General features: G+C 37.9%; 7 protein-coding genes across 7 annotated transcripts; 3 read left to right on the top strand and 4 right to left on the bottom strand.

The window, feature by feature from the left end:
* Positions 1-1,247: 1,247 nt before the first annotated feature.
* TRM2 (Trm2p) lies at positions 1,248-2,897 on the bottom strand (the record flags this gene model as incomplete). The annotated part of the gene is made up of 1 exon (XM_062955631.1): positions 1,248-2,897. One exon carries the CDS (start codon positions 2,895-2,897, stop codon positions 1,248-1,250), a length of 1,650 nt encoding a protein of 549 aa, XP_062812215.1.
* A 139-nt stretch (positions 2,898-3,036) lies between these two features.
* PRCAT00005549001 (uncharacterized protein) lies at positions 3,037-4,041 on the bottom strand (the record flags this gene model as incomplete). The annotated part of the gene is made up of 1 exon (XM_062955630.1): positions 3,037-4,041. One exon carries the CDS (start codon positions 4,039-4,041, stop codon positions 3,037-3,039), a length of 1,005 nt encoding a protein of 334 aa, XP_062812214.1.
* Positions 4,042-4,248: 207 nt separating this feature from the next.
* PRCAT00005548001 (sphinganine kinase) lies at positions 4,249-5,670 on the bottom strand (the record flags this gene model as incomplete). Its single annotated transcript, XM_062955629.1, has 1 exon — positions 4,249-5,670. One exon carries the CDS (start codon positions 5,668-5,670, stop codon positions 4,249-4,251), a length of 1,422 nt encoding a protein of 473 aa, XP_062812213.1.
* A 209-nt stretch (positions 5,671-5,879) lies between these two features.
* CRL1 (Rho family GTPase) lies at positions 5,880-6,869 on the bottom strand (the record flags this gene model as incomplete). Its single annotated transcript, XM_062955628.1, has 1 exon — positions 5,880-6,869. The coding sequence occupies one exon, from the start codon at positions 6,867-6,869 to the stop codon at positions 5,880-5,882; it is 990 nt and encodes a 329-aa protein (XP_062812212.1).
* A 1,032-nt stretch (positions 6,870-7,901) lies between these two features.
* ABC1 (protein kinase) lies at positions 7,902-9,611 on the top strand (the record flags this gene model as incomplete). Its single annotated transcript, XM_062955627.1, has 1 exon — positions 7,902-9,611. One exon carries the CDS (start codon positions 7,902-7,904, stop codon positions 9,609-9,611), a length of 1,710 nt encoding a protein of 569 aa, XP_062812211.1.
* A 323-nt stretch (positions 9,612-9,934) lies between these two features.
* Positions 9,935-12,940, top strand: PRCAT00005545001 (uncharacterized protein; the record flags this gene model as incomplete). Its single annotated transcript, XM_062955626.1, has 1 exon — positions 9,935-12,940. One exon carries the CDS (start codon positions 9,935-9,937, stop codon positions 12,938-12,940), a length of 3,006 nt encoding a protein of 1,001 aa, XP_062812210.1.
* Positions 12,941-13,082: 142 nt separating this feature from the next.
* On the top strand, positions 13,083-14,408 carry PRCAT00005544001 (mRNA-binding protein; the record flags this gene model as incomplete). Its single annotated transcript, XM_062955625.1, has 1 exon — positions 13,083-14,408. The coding sequence occupies one exon, from the start codon at positions 13,083-13,085 to the stop codon at positions 14,406-14,408; it is 1,326 nt and encodes a 441-aa protein (XP_062812209.1).
* Between the last annotated feature and the right edge of the window lie 27 nt (positions 14,409-14,435).

Genomic DNA, 14,435 nt, shown 5'->3' with positions numbered 1-14,435 from the left:
TCTCACGTGAATAATACCACTGACGTTTCCACAGCTAAGCTGTAATTTTATAAAAAGATCCCATAGTACATCTACTCGTAAAGAAGGATACTTCCGGTTCAGATCATTGTTTCTATTGAAACATTTCTGTCAATGAACTCGAAGGAGTTCGCTGGTCGTCCCAGAAAATCTGACAGAAAGCTGACAACAGATATTTTGAAGTGATTAATCGTGATCTTCTTCTACTCGTAAAGAAGAATTGAAGTGCTCATTACCCAGCTAACTTATACCTTTTATGACATTAAATTATACACATAGATAGTAATATATAGTTGTTGCTTTAACGGGAGTAACTCCAAACGTTTTTTAATAAACCATCTTGCTGTGCTAATCTGTTCAATGAATCGTCAGCTTCGCCCCTTGCTCTGACATAACCAGACAAAGCGTAGGTGGTATTGGAACCTGGGACAGCTCTACCTTCTTCATCGACGTTAGCGATGTTGAGCTGAACAGAGGCATGATCCTTAGCCTTGATGATTCTGTTGGTAGCAGAACACTTTCTTGGAACGTATAATTCAACCTATATGTAGTTAGTATATTTGAAACAAGATTCACTTAAAAGTTTCATGGTAAATGGTGTGGAAGTTATGAATAAAGCATTTTGAATACTCGGTTCTGATTGTCCTTGATAACATGTAAAAACTCTCCACTTGATTCTAAAACAAAAATCCCAATAACCATATCACTGAATAGAGTGATACGAAATGGTGCATAGCCTTAGTGTTGCATATCTCACGTAATTTTTGTAACTTCCGTCATAGTCATTGATTTGAACTCCCTAGTCATTGAATCTAAAAAAAAAAAACTTTCAATGAATAATTTACCCTTCATTCCACAAGTACCAACGAAAAATGTTAATTCAACTTACTAATTGACCTTTGTCGTTTTCCATTTTGCCTTGACGGTTTTAAGTTATATGGTGATTAAGATATAATTTATTTTGATGTGATTATCAAATTTTTCACTCTACCGAGCGCTACTCTGAACAAACAGTTATATTTGTGTAACATTTAAATAAAAATGGTAACGCACTACCAAAATGTGAATGGGCCTTAGCCCTATAGAACGTGATTGCGACATTTATTTTAGAGATTATTTTCTTATCTGTATTCTCAGATTGCGAAAGATATAGCTTCCTGATGATTTTAATTCTACAGGTATTGATACGTATTCTTTTATGCGTATGCTTTTGAAATATATAACTTCTATTATTTTAATGCAAGGACTGCAACACTTTCGACGTGATGGGTTTGAGGAAAGAAGTCAAATCCCTTGATACTTTCTACAATATACTTAGAGCCATTCTCGGTGCAGTTTATAAACCAATCGATGTCTCGCGCTTGTGAATGAACATTGCAACTCACATAGACAATGCGAGCAGGGTTGTATTCTGCAAGCTGTCGAAGAAAAACCTCATCACAACCCTTTCTTGGAGGATCCAAAATTACAGAAGTTCTCAGTGGAGGTGAATCTATATTTGCAAATATTTTCTCAGCTTTTCCCACTATGAACTTAGCATTGTGTATGTTATTCTCTCTCGCGTTCCTCTGTGCAAATTGGACAGAATCTGCACTTACCTCGACACCGATGACGCTAGAGACTTTTTCGGAGCATGTAATAGAAAAAAGACCTGAGCCACAATAAGCGTCGACTAAATATAGCGGCTCATTCTTTATCATATCAGGTGAATTGTCAATATCTAATTTTGATTTCACGTAGCTGATAACGACAGGAAGTATTGAGTTGTTGTTCTGAAAAAACTCACCAGCAGAAAACGTAAAAGTGTAACCATTAACATATTCTGTAACAATCTGTCGGGACTTAGTAACACAAGTCTTCATCAAAATCCTAGAATCATCGAGGTTTTGGTATGTCACAACCGATCCATTTTCAGAGTTATTATCAGGCTTTTTGTCAACGACTTTTGAATCTTCTCTCAAAAGTATAGTGGCACCTTTCTTGTATTTCATATAATCTTTTTCAAAAATATCTCTTTCTTGTTTCATACCTTTGTTTATAATATCAGTTCCAATAGGGCAATCCTCGATGTCTAAAATGGAAAAGTCACCTCCGTGAGCTTCTTTTCTCCATTTTGGTCGACCTTTAGCACCAAAACCTAAGGGTGGTCTTGGATATTCTTCAGGCTTTTTGTAAGGTAAATTGAAATGTGGTGTGAGTTTTGTTCTGTAACCATATTCTAGTGGAGAGGGTTCCGTGTTGCTTATTTCAGGCAAAGAGCCTTCTTTGGACGAAAGCCTTGGAGCGAAGATCTCATACGCATGCATAATGGTTGACCTTTTGAGGATCAATTGCCTGTCATAATCAACATTTTGAAATTGACATCCTGAACATTTCCCAAAATATTTGCAATTGATCAACTTATCATCTCTTAAATCGGATTCTTTGGTGATACCCAAAAGGTCACTTTCAACATATAATGGATGGGTCTTGAAAACTTTGATGTCTACAACATCTCCTGGGAGCCCAAATGGTATTATACAAATCTGTTTACCACTGTCATCTATGGGATGAGGTATTATAGCTAAACCATCTCCATTGGATGAAAGGCGAAGCACCGTAACATTTTTCACTATTCTATGATACTTTTCTTGCATACTTCCATCATTTAAAACAGATCTCATATCATTGAATATTTCAGACTCTGAAATTTCATGACTCTTGAGCATCTCCTTGATTTCATATTGCAAAACTCCAGACGGAGAAGTTGGTTCAACGGATTTCGCTTTATATTTTCTTTTCCCAAGCTTTTTAGACGATCCTTGCGCGTGAAGCCTTTTTGGTTCACTGGATGAAATATCAGGTACAGACCTCTTTCTTTCGGCTGTCACAGGTACCATAATCACGTAGTCCTGTCTCTGACGTCTCTGATAAACTTAATTTGAAAAAAAAAAAATATGACAGATAAAACATTTTGATGAGCATCGCTCTTGATAAAATGCACTACTTATCATTACTACTGATCTGAATATATATTATTTAATTAGAAAACTTAGAAGGGACGTTTTGGCAAAGCCACAGAAGAGGCTTTTTTCTAGTGTATCCATTATGATCATAGCTTCTATGAGCCTCCAATTCCCTGATCACATCATCATCAGAATTTCCCAGGGCTTTTCCAATTTCTATTGCCTCGTATATCTTCTTTCGTCTAAGAAAAGTCCTCAGCTCAGTTTCATTTCTCCATTTTGTTCCAAACTTATTCTCTAAATCCTTTAAAGGTGGTTTTCCATTGAGACCGTATTCATATTCTTTCCAAATTTCGTCGATGGTTTTGAGACTCTTTTCCAATTTATACTGAGGAGTACTTTCTTCTACTGTCCTGTTTAAATCACCATTGGGGAACACATCAATAGCATCACTTAGAGCTTTATCATCTGTTTTTGAGCTCGGTTTAAAACGCTTACTTTGTGGAAGACTTGATATGCTCAAACTACCCGTGTCTCCACGGAAGGTATCATCAATGGCACCTTCATCATTGTGGTTGTATGTAAGACTATCGGGAATATGAAGAGGCACAGCAAATTTGGTGTTCGTCGACTCAACTGGTTTGAATGCCACGCTTTTATCAGAAAGTTTGATGCTCTGATTATAAGAAGGATTAATATATCCCTCGTGGATCCTCATGGTAGGCACATTTGTATTAGTTAATGCTTCCATATCTTTGCTCATACTCAGCAAGTGCCTGTTAATGACATCGAAAATCATAGACAGGCCAGACCCAGGTTTATTTTGTTGTACATTATCATTATCAAGCTTCAATCGACAACTCATGGTACCTAAGGTGTTCTTGATATTTTCAACGCTTTCACTCAAGTATTCTAATTTCAGGCTTATTTCTTCTAACTTCTGATTATTATGATTTTGGACTGCAATAAATTGGCTATTTAATTGAAATAGCCGCGAGCAAATCTCTTTCATGGCTTTACTCTCATAGGAGTTTGTCTGTTGTTCTTTTCGAGACGAAGTACCGTAAACGTCACTCATAATATGAAAACACGTAATTTATTGTTTTTAAATGCTAAATATATCTTTTGTAGTTATTAGATTTCTTTGATCTTATGAGCGAAAGTGGAATACTGCGATAGATAACAAATGAAGCATTATTTGCAACAAAATTTTGAAAATTTTGAAACAAGCACGCTACAAGTAATAACTTATTTCCTCGCGCATAAAACTATGGACATAATTCTATTATAAATGAAGGATCTCGGTGCCTATTGTGAATCCCCATATTGCAGTTACTGAAATTCCAGCATAAACGATTAACCTTCCCACTATTTCAACATCATATCTAGGTCTAAACACTTGTGGTACTTTCAAATTGGTCATCTTTTCACTTTCAAGCATGGCATAATAGTCTATTTCTGTCTCTGGACCTTGTCTATCCTTCTTCTCATGATCGGTCACGCCCTTTATAAATTTATTTAAATTTGCTAAAGATCCTTCGGAAATGTTTGAAAGCGATTGAGACCTAATCTTTCTGGTAGGTTCAGACGAAAATGCCGTAGAAGAATAATTTCTTCGAGGTAGATATATACCAATATATTTGTATACTGGCGGTAAAATGGTGAATATTATAGGTTTCGAAATCGTTTTCCAAATTGCAACAAGTAAAACGCCTAAAAGTATTCTTAAAAAGCCATTTAGATATTTCGAATCTCTGGTATCAAAATATATCAAAAGCGGGTCTCCGTAGGGGTTTTTATCTACCAAATGCTGTGTCAAAATGCAAAACCAGTGAGACAAATCCAATCCAATTAAAACACCAACAAAGGCTACCGAATCGTCGAAGCAGGGGCAATCATCAGCTGGCTCAAAATGAATGTGAATTAACAAGACATAGCCTCCTACTATCATAATAGGAGTGGATATAATTCCAAAAAAAGTATCGTTATGAGAAGAGAGGAGCCAGTTGTCCCATGCCTCACCCAAGAAGAATCTAAAAGAAAAACAAAGTATACCTATTGCTGCGCCAGTAAGAACATCTAAGAATCCATGCATACCGCAGTAAATTCTGCCAAAGACTAATGAGAAACAATAAAGAATTAAGAAAATGAATCCCCCTATTACAAAATTTGTGTTGAATTCGTTCCTATACTCTAAAAGTTTCCAAAGAATGACCAAAGTAACCGCAACTGCATTAGCACTATGACTCGAAGGAACACCATATTCTTGTGTAGTGTAAGAAGACATTGTGATCCTATGTAAGGGCGGTGACCTTGGCCTAGGCAAACATAGAAAGTCCTTCAAATTACCCGTTAAATAAATTCCAAACCCCAAGACGTAGACCAAATCTCTAAGAAGAGTACTAGCTCCAAGCCAAGCAGGGGCAGGAAGCATCAAAACATAGAAAGTGTGCGATGCCAAGTTGGCAGACCATGCAAAATAGAAATCCAAGATTGGGTTTCGGATCTTCCTTTGCATCTTATCTAAAATCTCAGTTTCTTTGATTATCAATGGTAAGAAGACACTTCGTATCTTGTATCGTAATGGTGATAACTTAGACTTGTAATGACTACTGGCCAAATTTCCAGCATCAACGATGGAAGATGACTGGACCACGTCTTTGGAACGTAGAGCAGTTGACAGTCTATTTCGCAATTGTTCCCCCATTATACAGTTTTAGTCTCGATATCATTAACCAGCGATGTTAAGCTCCTACGTTCAAACTTCTAATGCTGATTTGATATGTTCCGGCAGCTATCCGATATTATAATTTAAAGGAAATATAAAAAAATTAATCTCGATGCGCGCGGGGGTACTCAGCCTGGTCGATCGTGTATTAATGCTCCGAAATAACTATGCACACCAAATGTCAAATTCTATAAAATTATACATCTCCTTTTCTTCTTCCTCTTTCCAGCGTCCTTTCTAGTAAATGCAAATTCTTCCTCATTATACTTGTTAGGACTGAAAGTGCCGTAAGGGTTAGACTGGTATTCGTCCTCTGCCAACGGAGTATCCAATAGTATGCTCGATGCTATGGATGTATTTTTATTGTGACCTCTCGATGTAGAAGATTGATTTCTTGTGTGTCCACCACCTAACACCTTCGATAATCTCTTTTTCGAAGACTTATCTAACTGCTCCTGCATCTGCTGCTGTTTCTGAAATTGATTCAATGCAAAGTTAAAGACTGTTTTAACGTTAAACATGGTTTTGGCTGAGCATTGAATGTAGCCAATGGCATTTATGTCAGTCGCAACTTGAATAGGCAAATCAGAGTCGATCAGACTATGTAAATCGGCCTTTGTCCCGACAAGTATAATAGGAATCCCAGGGCAAAAATGAGAAACTTCAGGAAACCAAGTGTCTTTCACGTTCTGTAGGGAGGTAATGTTATCCAAGGAAAAACATATCAATAAAATATCAGCATCTGGATAAGATAATGGACGTAGCCTATCGTATTCCTCTTGTCCAGCCGTATCCCATAGAGCAAGTTCTATCAACTTGTTGTTAGGAGCAGCTACGCTGGCGACATAATTTTCGAATACGGTTGGAACATATATCTCAGGGAATTTGTGTTGAACATATGAAACTAATAAGCATGTTTTCCCACAACCTCCATCGCCCACCACGACCAACTTCATGTTATAGTCAGCATGTCTTTTCGAATTTTCAAGAGTTCGAAACTTGGGGATAATCGGATCGTCGTCGATAATAATCTTGGGTGAGTGGTATTTCTGAAATAGCTCCTTCCTGTGTTTTTCCAATTCTGATTTCCGTTTAAGATCTTCATAAGGATTTACAACTTTGTCGTCAGATGTCTGAGAGTCTGGCCCTTTACCCATTATCGAGTATCTTTTGGACATTTTGGTGCTGTATGTGCTATTAGTTTTCGTTGTCGCTTCCCTTATACTAAATTGCTTTTACAGTCCTCGCTAAAAGATTGCACTATGAGCAACTATGATCCTAATTTTGTACTTTAAGCACGGCCGTAGACCCTAGCTATGTAAAACAACTGACTGTCAACCAATGTTGATATCTCGATGTTTACTAGATTACATAATCTCGTCTTCGGTCACCGTCAGCAATCTTTGTGCGCTGAAAATCAGCCGTACACTCGTCGATCCACCAGCCACGCATTTAATCATACGAATCTTTTATCCGGTCAAGATAGAGATGAGCATTAAGACAATAGCAGCTGAGTATACGGACATAGGACAAATACTACAAAATCACCTGCAAGATATGAGCTCACGCGTTCAACAAAACCGTATCTCAGAAACGAGCTGTTATTCATATAGCAACTCCCTTTTACCAATTGCTTTTCACTTTATCCGTCCATTCTTCCCCTCTCTTCTCTTGCTCATCTTCCTTACATCCCAACGCATGGGCTAAAAAAGAGTTGCCTCCACACCAGCAATGCCTACCTGCATATACCTATCTCGGTTTTGCCGCCTCAAGTAATTTGCTCCCGCCTGAGTTGGGACTCCGCATGTCCGAACAAGCAGTAAGTTAGTGAGTCAGCGTCGCAGTGATAGCGAATAGATGGCATGGGCTCTAGAGCGCGGTCGCTAAATTGAAGCCACCCTCGGTAAATGGGATAGAGCCACCTGTGCAGCAAATTTTTGTCTTGCCGAGAATGGGTCCATGGAGCTCATTTTCTTAAGAACTGCCGAACAGCCTAATGCAAAAAGAATAATTTAGATTAACTGTTTGCTATTTCTTTACGTTTGCAATACTTAGTTTTCATTAAAGTTGAACGAAGTAATAGCAATACCTTTCACGGAATTGCAAAGCTGATTTGAAATATTGAGACACGTTTAGCCTTGTGCAAGAGTAAGCGTTACAGAGCAAATTAGATTTTGCTCTGAATATAAAGAACCATTGTTTGTAAGAAGATGATACTAAAAGGTATTTATGAAGCTATGGCGATAGCCAATGGTGGCCGTCAGGTGCTAACAAAAATGGCTAGCGAAATGCAAAGAGAATTAAGCGTAGCTTATAACTACTCTTTGGTTGGTCAAAATGTGAGACAATGCGATACGCACGCAGGGATGTGGGAGAATTTACATGCTAAGTCAATTAGTGCAAGAGATTTCAAAACGACGAAGCGTAAAAATCATAGAGCAGCTGGTAAAATTCAAAAGAGAGAGTATTCTACTAAATCGTTTTCTCCATCCCAAGATTTTGGTACTGGCGCGGGTTCAGGTTCTAATTCGGGTCCACTGAGAAGAGTGTCGAAGCATATAATTGGCTCAAAGAAACCTAATACTGCTCAGATGACAAGCAGTGAAGTCCCCAGTTCCAGATTAGCTAGAATTTTTCATTATGGTAGTTTGGCAGCTGGCATGGGTCTTGGTGCTGCTACTCAAGGGATCAAGCAATACGCATCTGGTAAGCCAACGGCAATTAATATGAAATCATTGTTCTTGTCTCCTCAGAACATTGAGCGTATGGCCAAAAAATTCTCAAAGATGAGGGGAGCTGCATTAAAAATTGGTCAAATGATGTCCTTTCAAGATTCTTCTATTTTACCAACTGAGATTCGTCAGGTTTTATTAAGAGTACAGAATTCTGCACATTACATGCCACCCGGCCAATTAGAAAGAGTGATGGTTAATGATTTGGGAATTAATTGGAGGGAACGTTTATTCACATCGTTTGAAGATGTCCCTGTAGCAGCCGCTTCAATCGGTCAAGTTCATAATGCTGTTACCGAAGATTTAACTCCTGTTGTTGTGAAGGTACAGTATCCTGGTGTGGCAACAAGTATTGATTCTGATTTGAATAATTTATTGATGTTGTTAACGGCGTCATCTATTTTACCTGCTGGATTATTTTTGGACAAGACAATTGCAAATGCAAGAACAGAACTAAAATGGGAATGTGACTATATAAGGGAGGCCCAGAATCTTATCCGGTTTCGTGATATTTTGAAGGACGATGACGTTTTTGAAGTACCTAGAGTTTTTCACCGTTTGTGTGGTGAACATGTTTTAACAATGGAGAGGATGAGAGGTATTGAAATCGTGAAAGGTAATTGGGATCAAAAGACAAAGGACTGGATCGCTACCAACATCATGAGGCTCTGTTTATTGGAGATCAAGAAATTCAAATTCATGCAAACAGATCCTAATTGGGCGAACTTCTTATATAACGAATCAACTGGTAAGATCGAATTATTGGATTTTGGTGCTGCACGCGACTTCAGCGATGCGTTTGTCGAAGATTATGTGAACGTTTTAAGGGCTGCGGTTAAAAAGGATCGTGATTCAGTTGAGCATTACTCGAAAAAGTTGGGTTACTTGACTGGGTTAGAGTCTCCACACATGGTCAAAGCCCATGTTGATTCAGTAATGGTTTTGGGCGAAGCTTTTTCACCCGTTGACAATAAGGGAAAGCCATTTGATTTCAAGCAACAGACAGTAACAGACAGGGTCAGAGATAATATTGGAGTCATGTTGAGTGAGAGATTAACACCTCCGCCTGAGGAAACTTATTCCTTGCATAGAAAGCTAAGTGGTGTATTTTTACTTTGTGCTAGACTTAATGCTACTGTCCCCTGTGAAAAGTTGTTCGAAGAAATCGTTGGCTTTGACGATAAATGATATAACGTTTGTTAGAACAGTTTTATTTCTATTATGCATTTTTCTATTCTGGTAGATCGTTGGTGGAGGTTTCTGCTAGACTACATTTTTAAAAAACTAATTTATTTACGAATAATGCTCTGTGTTTCTATATTTTTTAATTAAGTAGATCTTGATATTGGAATGAAAAACCTTTATCGCTAATATATTATAATTATTTAACTTCTGTGTTTTTGATAAGAAGCCGCACCGTTTAAGTAGCGTGCAATTTAATTTTGTTCGAAATGCGGATAAACTAACTGAACTTGAAAATACAACGAGCGAATATATACAACTTAAAGCCAATGGCTTTATCAGAATATGGTCTGGTAGAATCAAACAACGGCTCCGTACATACATATAATCCACTCAACTATGATGATAGCGCTGTTATACGAGACGAAGATTTAACTGATCAAGACGATGAGTTGTCTCCACTAAATCCTATGTTAGATTCTAACTTCAACAGAAGAGTAAGAAAATTTAATAGAAAGAGTTCAGTAATAATTGCTAATACAGGTGAAAGAGTACACCGAACAATTTCCCTTACATCCAGCAGTAGTCCGAACTTAGATGAGTCTCAGAATGAACCAAGTCTGCTGGTAATAGTTTTAGCATGGCACCGGGCCACAAAAATGTATTATGATGAAACATTTCGTTGTATAGCGAAGTGCTCAATAGCATATCTTATCGCATCTTTAGGTGTTTATTGTACACCATTCAACAATTTTTTAGGTAAATCTGATTTTAAGCATGTTGTTGCTACTGTCGCGGTGTATTTCCATCCAGCAAGATCCAAAGGATCGATGCATCAAACACTTGGATTTGTTGTGGTATCTTTCATATTCTCTTTTAGTGTTTGTTTCGGCTGTCGTTCTGTATCGTCTTATTTCTTTAACAGAGGCTTGGACGAAGTGAGTTATACGATTGATTTGTTCGTGAGTTCATTTTGCTTGGGAATCATAGCTTATATGAAGCAGAGAGTGGGAAAGCAAACTTTCAATACAGCATGTTCATTAGCGTCAATCTCAGTTGTTGGCTGTATCGTTAAGGAAGGCAGTAACAATTCATCAGATGTTCCTATAGAACGACTACAATCGACTTTATTGATCATTGTTACTGGTTGTATGATATCTGTGGCTGTTTGTTACCTTTTATGGCCAGTAAGTGCAACTGAAGAGCTCAAGATATCCTTGAAATCCTCCTTTGCCGTTATGTCTTCAGTCTTATCTCTTGTTGCAACAAGATTTTTGGCTGGCGATAAACTCACCACGAGCGATACCGAACATTTTAACTTACTAGACAAACATGTGAAAAAAATAAAAACAGACTTAGAGGAAGCGAGATACGAACTCATATTAAGAGGTAAAGAGAATGAATGGCTTATTCTCCAAGGGTTAGTCAACATAGCTGTTTCTCTTTCTCAACATCTAAGGGCTCTAAAGAGTTCCTTAGATATGGAGGGAAGATTGTTGCATAATATAAGTGACGATACTTCATCTTTCACAAGTTTAAGCACATACGCTTCTGATATTAGGCTAACCGAGTCTGTCGAAAATATGGCTAATATTGAAATTCCCAAGATATATGAAGACCAAGCTTACGATCCCGAACAACTCTTCAATTTATTTGTTCAATATTTAGCACCACCAATAAGATCATTTATCTTCACTATAAAAGGGATCTTGTGTGAAGTACCATCATCAAGTAGAGCTTCCATTGGTTCATTCATTCAAACAACTAGCTTACAAAATTCGTTGCAAGATGCCGTCGACCTCTTTGATCGAAAGCAGATTTCATCATTCGAAGATTTATACTCTCAAGACATTTTTAAGACTTCAAATGCTACTTTTAAAGCAAGCCAGGAGGAGGTGACTGCCTGTTGTGGTAATTTTTCATCAATATTGAAATTATTTGCTCAGAAATTGATGGTAGCATTAAAATTGACCGAGCAGTACGAACTTTCTAAATCTGACAAAAGAGATTGGAGCTGGATTATAAATTGCTGGAGACAGAAATCGAGCGAAGATTTGAAAACAGGTGGTACTTTTGAAGAAGCCTTGGCCGATCTACAAAGCCACCTACATTCACAAAAAAGTGATAAACAGAGCTTCTCGCTTAAATTATGGAGGTTATTGAGACTTTTCAAGACTACTAATGTGAAGGTTGGTATGAGAGTTGGTTTAGGTGCGTTATTTCTATCCTTCTTTGCTTTTTATCCCAGAACTAAACCGACTTTCAATCATTATAGAGGAGAGTGGTCTTTAGCAATCTACTGTTTTATGATGAATAAGTCCGTTGGGGGTACCTCAATGACTGTTAAGTGGAGAATAATTGGTACAACTTTTGGTGCTTGTACCGCAGTTGTGATTTGGGTTTTAACGGGTGGGAATGGCATTGCGTTAGCGTTGACCGGCCTCTTTATCTCATCATTTTCGTTTTATATTATTCTTTTTTGGAAACAGAATAATGCCTTTGGGAGATTTATATTGTTGACTTACAACCTAACTGCCTTATATTCATACAGTATGACTCAACAAGATTCCGAGGATGGGCAAGAGGGTGGTGACAATCCCGTCATTGGGGAAATAGCATTTCATCGGTTCATATCTGTTTCAGTCGGTATAATATGGGCTTTAATAATGGCTTCCTGTTTCTTACCCAATAGTGCTAGAGTGCGTTTGAAAAATGCCTTAACTGTTTTGTGGCTACGATTGGGGGTGATATGGAACAGTGATCCATTAGAATACGATCATCTGTCACACTTATTAGTAGGTTTAAAAGAACAAACCGGAGCGGACACATTATTGTCCGAATGTTTAGTTTTGTTAAAGCAAGCACCTCTCGAGCTTCGATTAAAGGGATCATTTCCAAAGAAAATCTACGAAAAATTAATTCTGTCAACATCCAATGTGTTAGATGCCTTTCAAAACATGAATTTGATGATTAAAGTAGACCCCCTCATTAGCAAAAATGAACAATATGTCCTTGAGTACCTCGCAGCCGAGAGAGAGGAGCTCGAGCATAGAATCTTTTTAATCTTCTACCTGATTGCAAGTGCCATGAGATTAAATTTCCCACTTCCAGGAAAACCCGTATCGACCCTGCATGCAAGAGATCGTATGCTAGTGAAGCTCAATGATATAAGGTCCCTTCATTCTACTGACATTATCTTGACGAATGAAGATTATGTGTTGTTGTACTCTTACATTCTTGTTTCTACTACGATTTCGTATGAACTTGAAAAGATAACGCAGTTGATACAAAAGCTTTTTGGTGATGTCTCGGAAGATGTTTTCCAACTATCCTAGCGATTCTTTGGTATGGGGTAATAATAGTCACGTGCGTGTTGTGACATGCACTACTTGTGGCAAACTGGTCTTCCCAAAGAGAAAGTTTTTAATTATATACTATCAACAAATAGAGTGTAGCAAAAAATACATCGTGTCTGATATGTCTCAAACTTTTGATCCTGAAAGTCCTATAGGGATAGAGCTTAAAAAGAACTTGATTGTTGAATTGAGGAACAAGTTTAATATTGGAGAAGATGCAGAAGATGTTGCTGAATATATAATAGTTTTGATTGTAAGCAATAAAACGGCCGATGATATAGTGAATGAAGTGAAAGATATAGCAGATATCCCAATAGATAATAACTTTGTGACTAGTATTTACCAGGAAATAGGAAGGTTGATTGAAGTAGCTAATCTGGCTAATCAAGAAAACCAAATGCCTGCGAAGGATCAACAGAGCTACCAAGCTTATTCAGTGCCACCACACGAGCCTCCTCAAATGAGCCAAACATCCGATCTGCAGCCAAAAGATCAAACTGAGGAACAAAATGATGTTAGCATGTATCCGACTAATATTCCCACTGGGCCTCGGGGACAAAGAAATCAGAAGTTTAGTAATCGAGGTGGTATTGGGAAGAATTTCAAAAATGGGCCTAAAAAATCGTTCGCTGTGAAAAATCCTCAAAACTTTGAAAACATTATGGCCTTAAACAACGGGGGTAATACCAATGTGAAGCCTTTTGTTCAGAAGCCATCGAAAGGTCGCTGTCCTGATTTTCCATACTGTAAAAATAAAGACTGTCAATTGGCACATCCAACGAGAGTATGTTTTGCATATCCCAACTGCACTAACCCTCCGGGAACTTGCAACTATTTGCATCCGGATGAAGATCAAGAATTGATGGCAAACTTGGAAAAAACGAAGCAAGAGTATAGAGAAAGAAAGAAAGTTGAATCTACAGGCACTCTTGGTATCTGTAAATATGGAATTTTGTGCTCAAAAGAGCTTTGTCCATTCGGACACCCGACACCTGCTAACAAGGAAGCTAAGGTTTTAATTCTACAGTGGTGTCCAGCTGGTAAAAATTGTCAAGATCCAAGTTGCACAAAAGCCCATCCTTCACCGAACTACCAAGCGCCACCACCAGAACCTAAGGGTCCTCCAAAGGTTGAGCACACCTTGGAACAATGCAAATTTGGTCCGGCTTGTACTAACTTCAAATGTCCAAGAAGACATGCTACTTCTCTTGTGCCTTGCCGTGAAGGAGCAGAATGTACAAGGATTGATTGCTTTTTCTCTCATCCTATTAATGAAGATTGTCGCTTTGGGACAGAATGCAAGAATAAAAATTGTATGTTTAGACACCCAGATGGTAGAAAAGTTCAATCAAACACTTGGAGTAAGGATCAGGATATATCTGATACCAGTCAAAGACCGTTCGCAGTCCCTGATGACCAAATTATGGAGCAAGCAGTTCAGCAGTAGATTTTTTATGTTTATAATGTACTTTAA

Source organism: Priceomyces carsonii, assembly GCF_900007245.1.
Source record: "Priceomyces carsonii strain CBS4050 genome assembly, scaffold: Debaryomyces_carsonii_scaffold_6, whole genome shotgun sequence".
NCBI classification, from domain to species: domain Eukaryota; kingdom Fungi; phylum Ascomycota; class Pichiomycetes; order Serinales; family Debaryomycetaceae; genus Priceomyces; species Priceomyces carsonii.
Note: the sequence above shows the minus strand (reverse complement) of the source record. Positions and strands in the feature narration are given on the sequence as shown.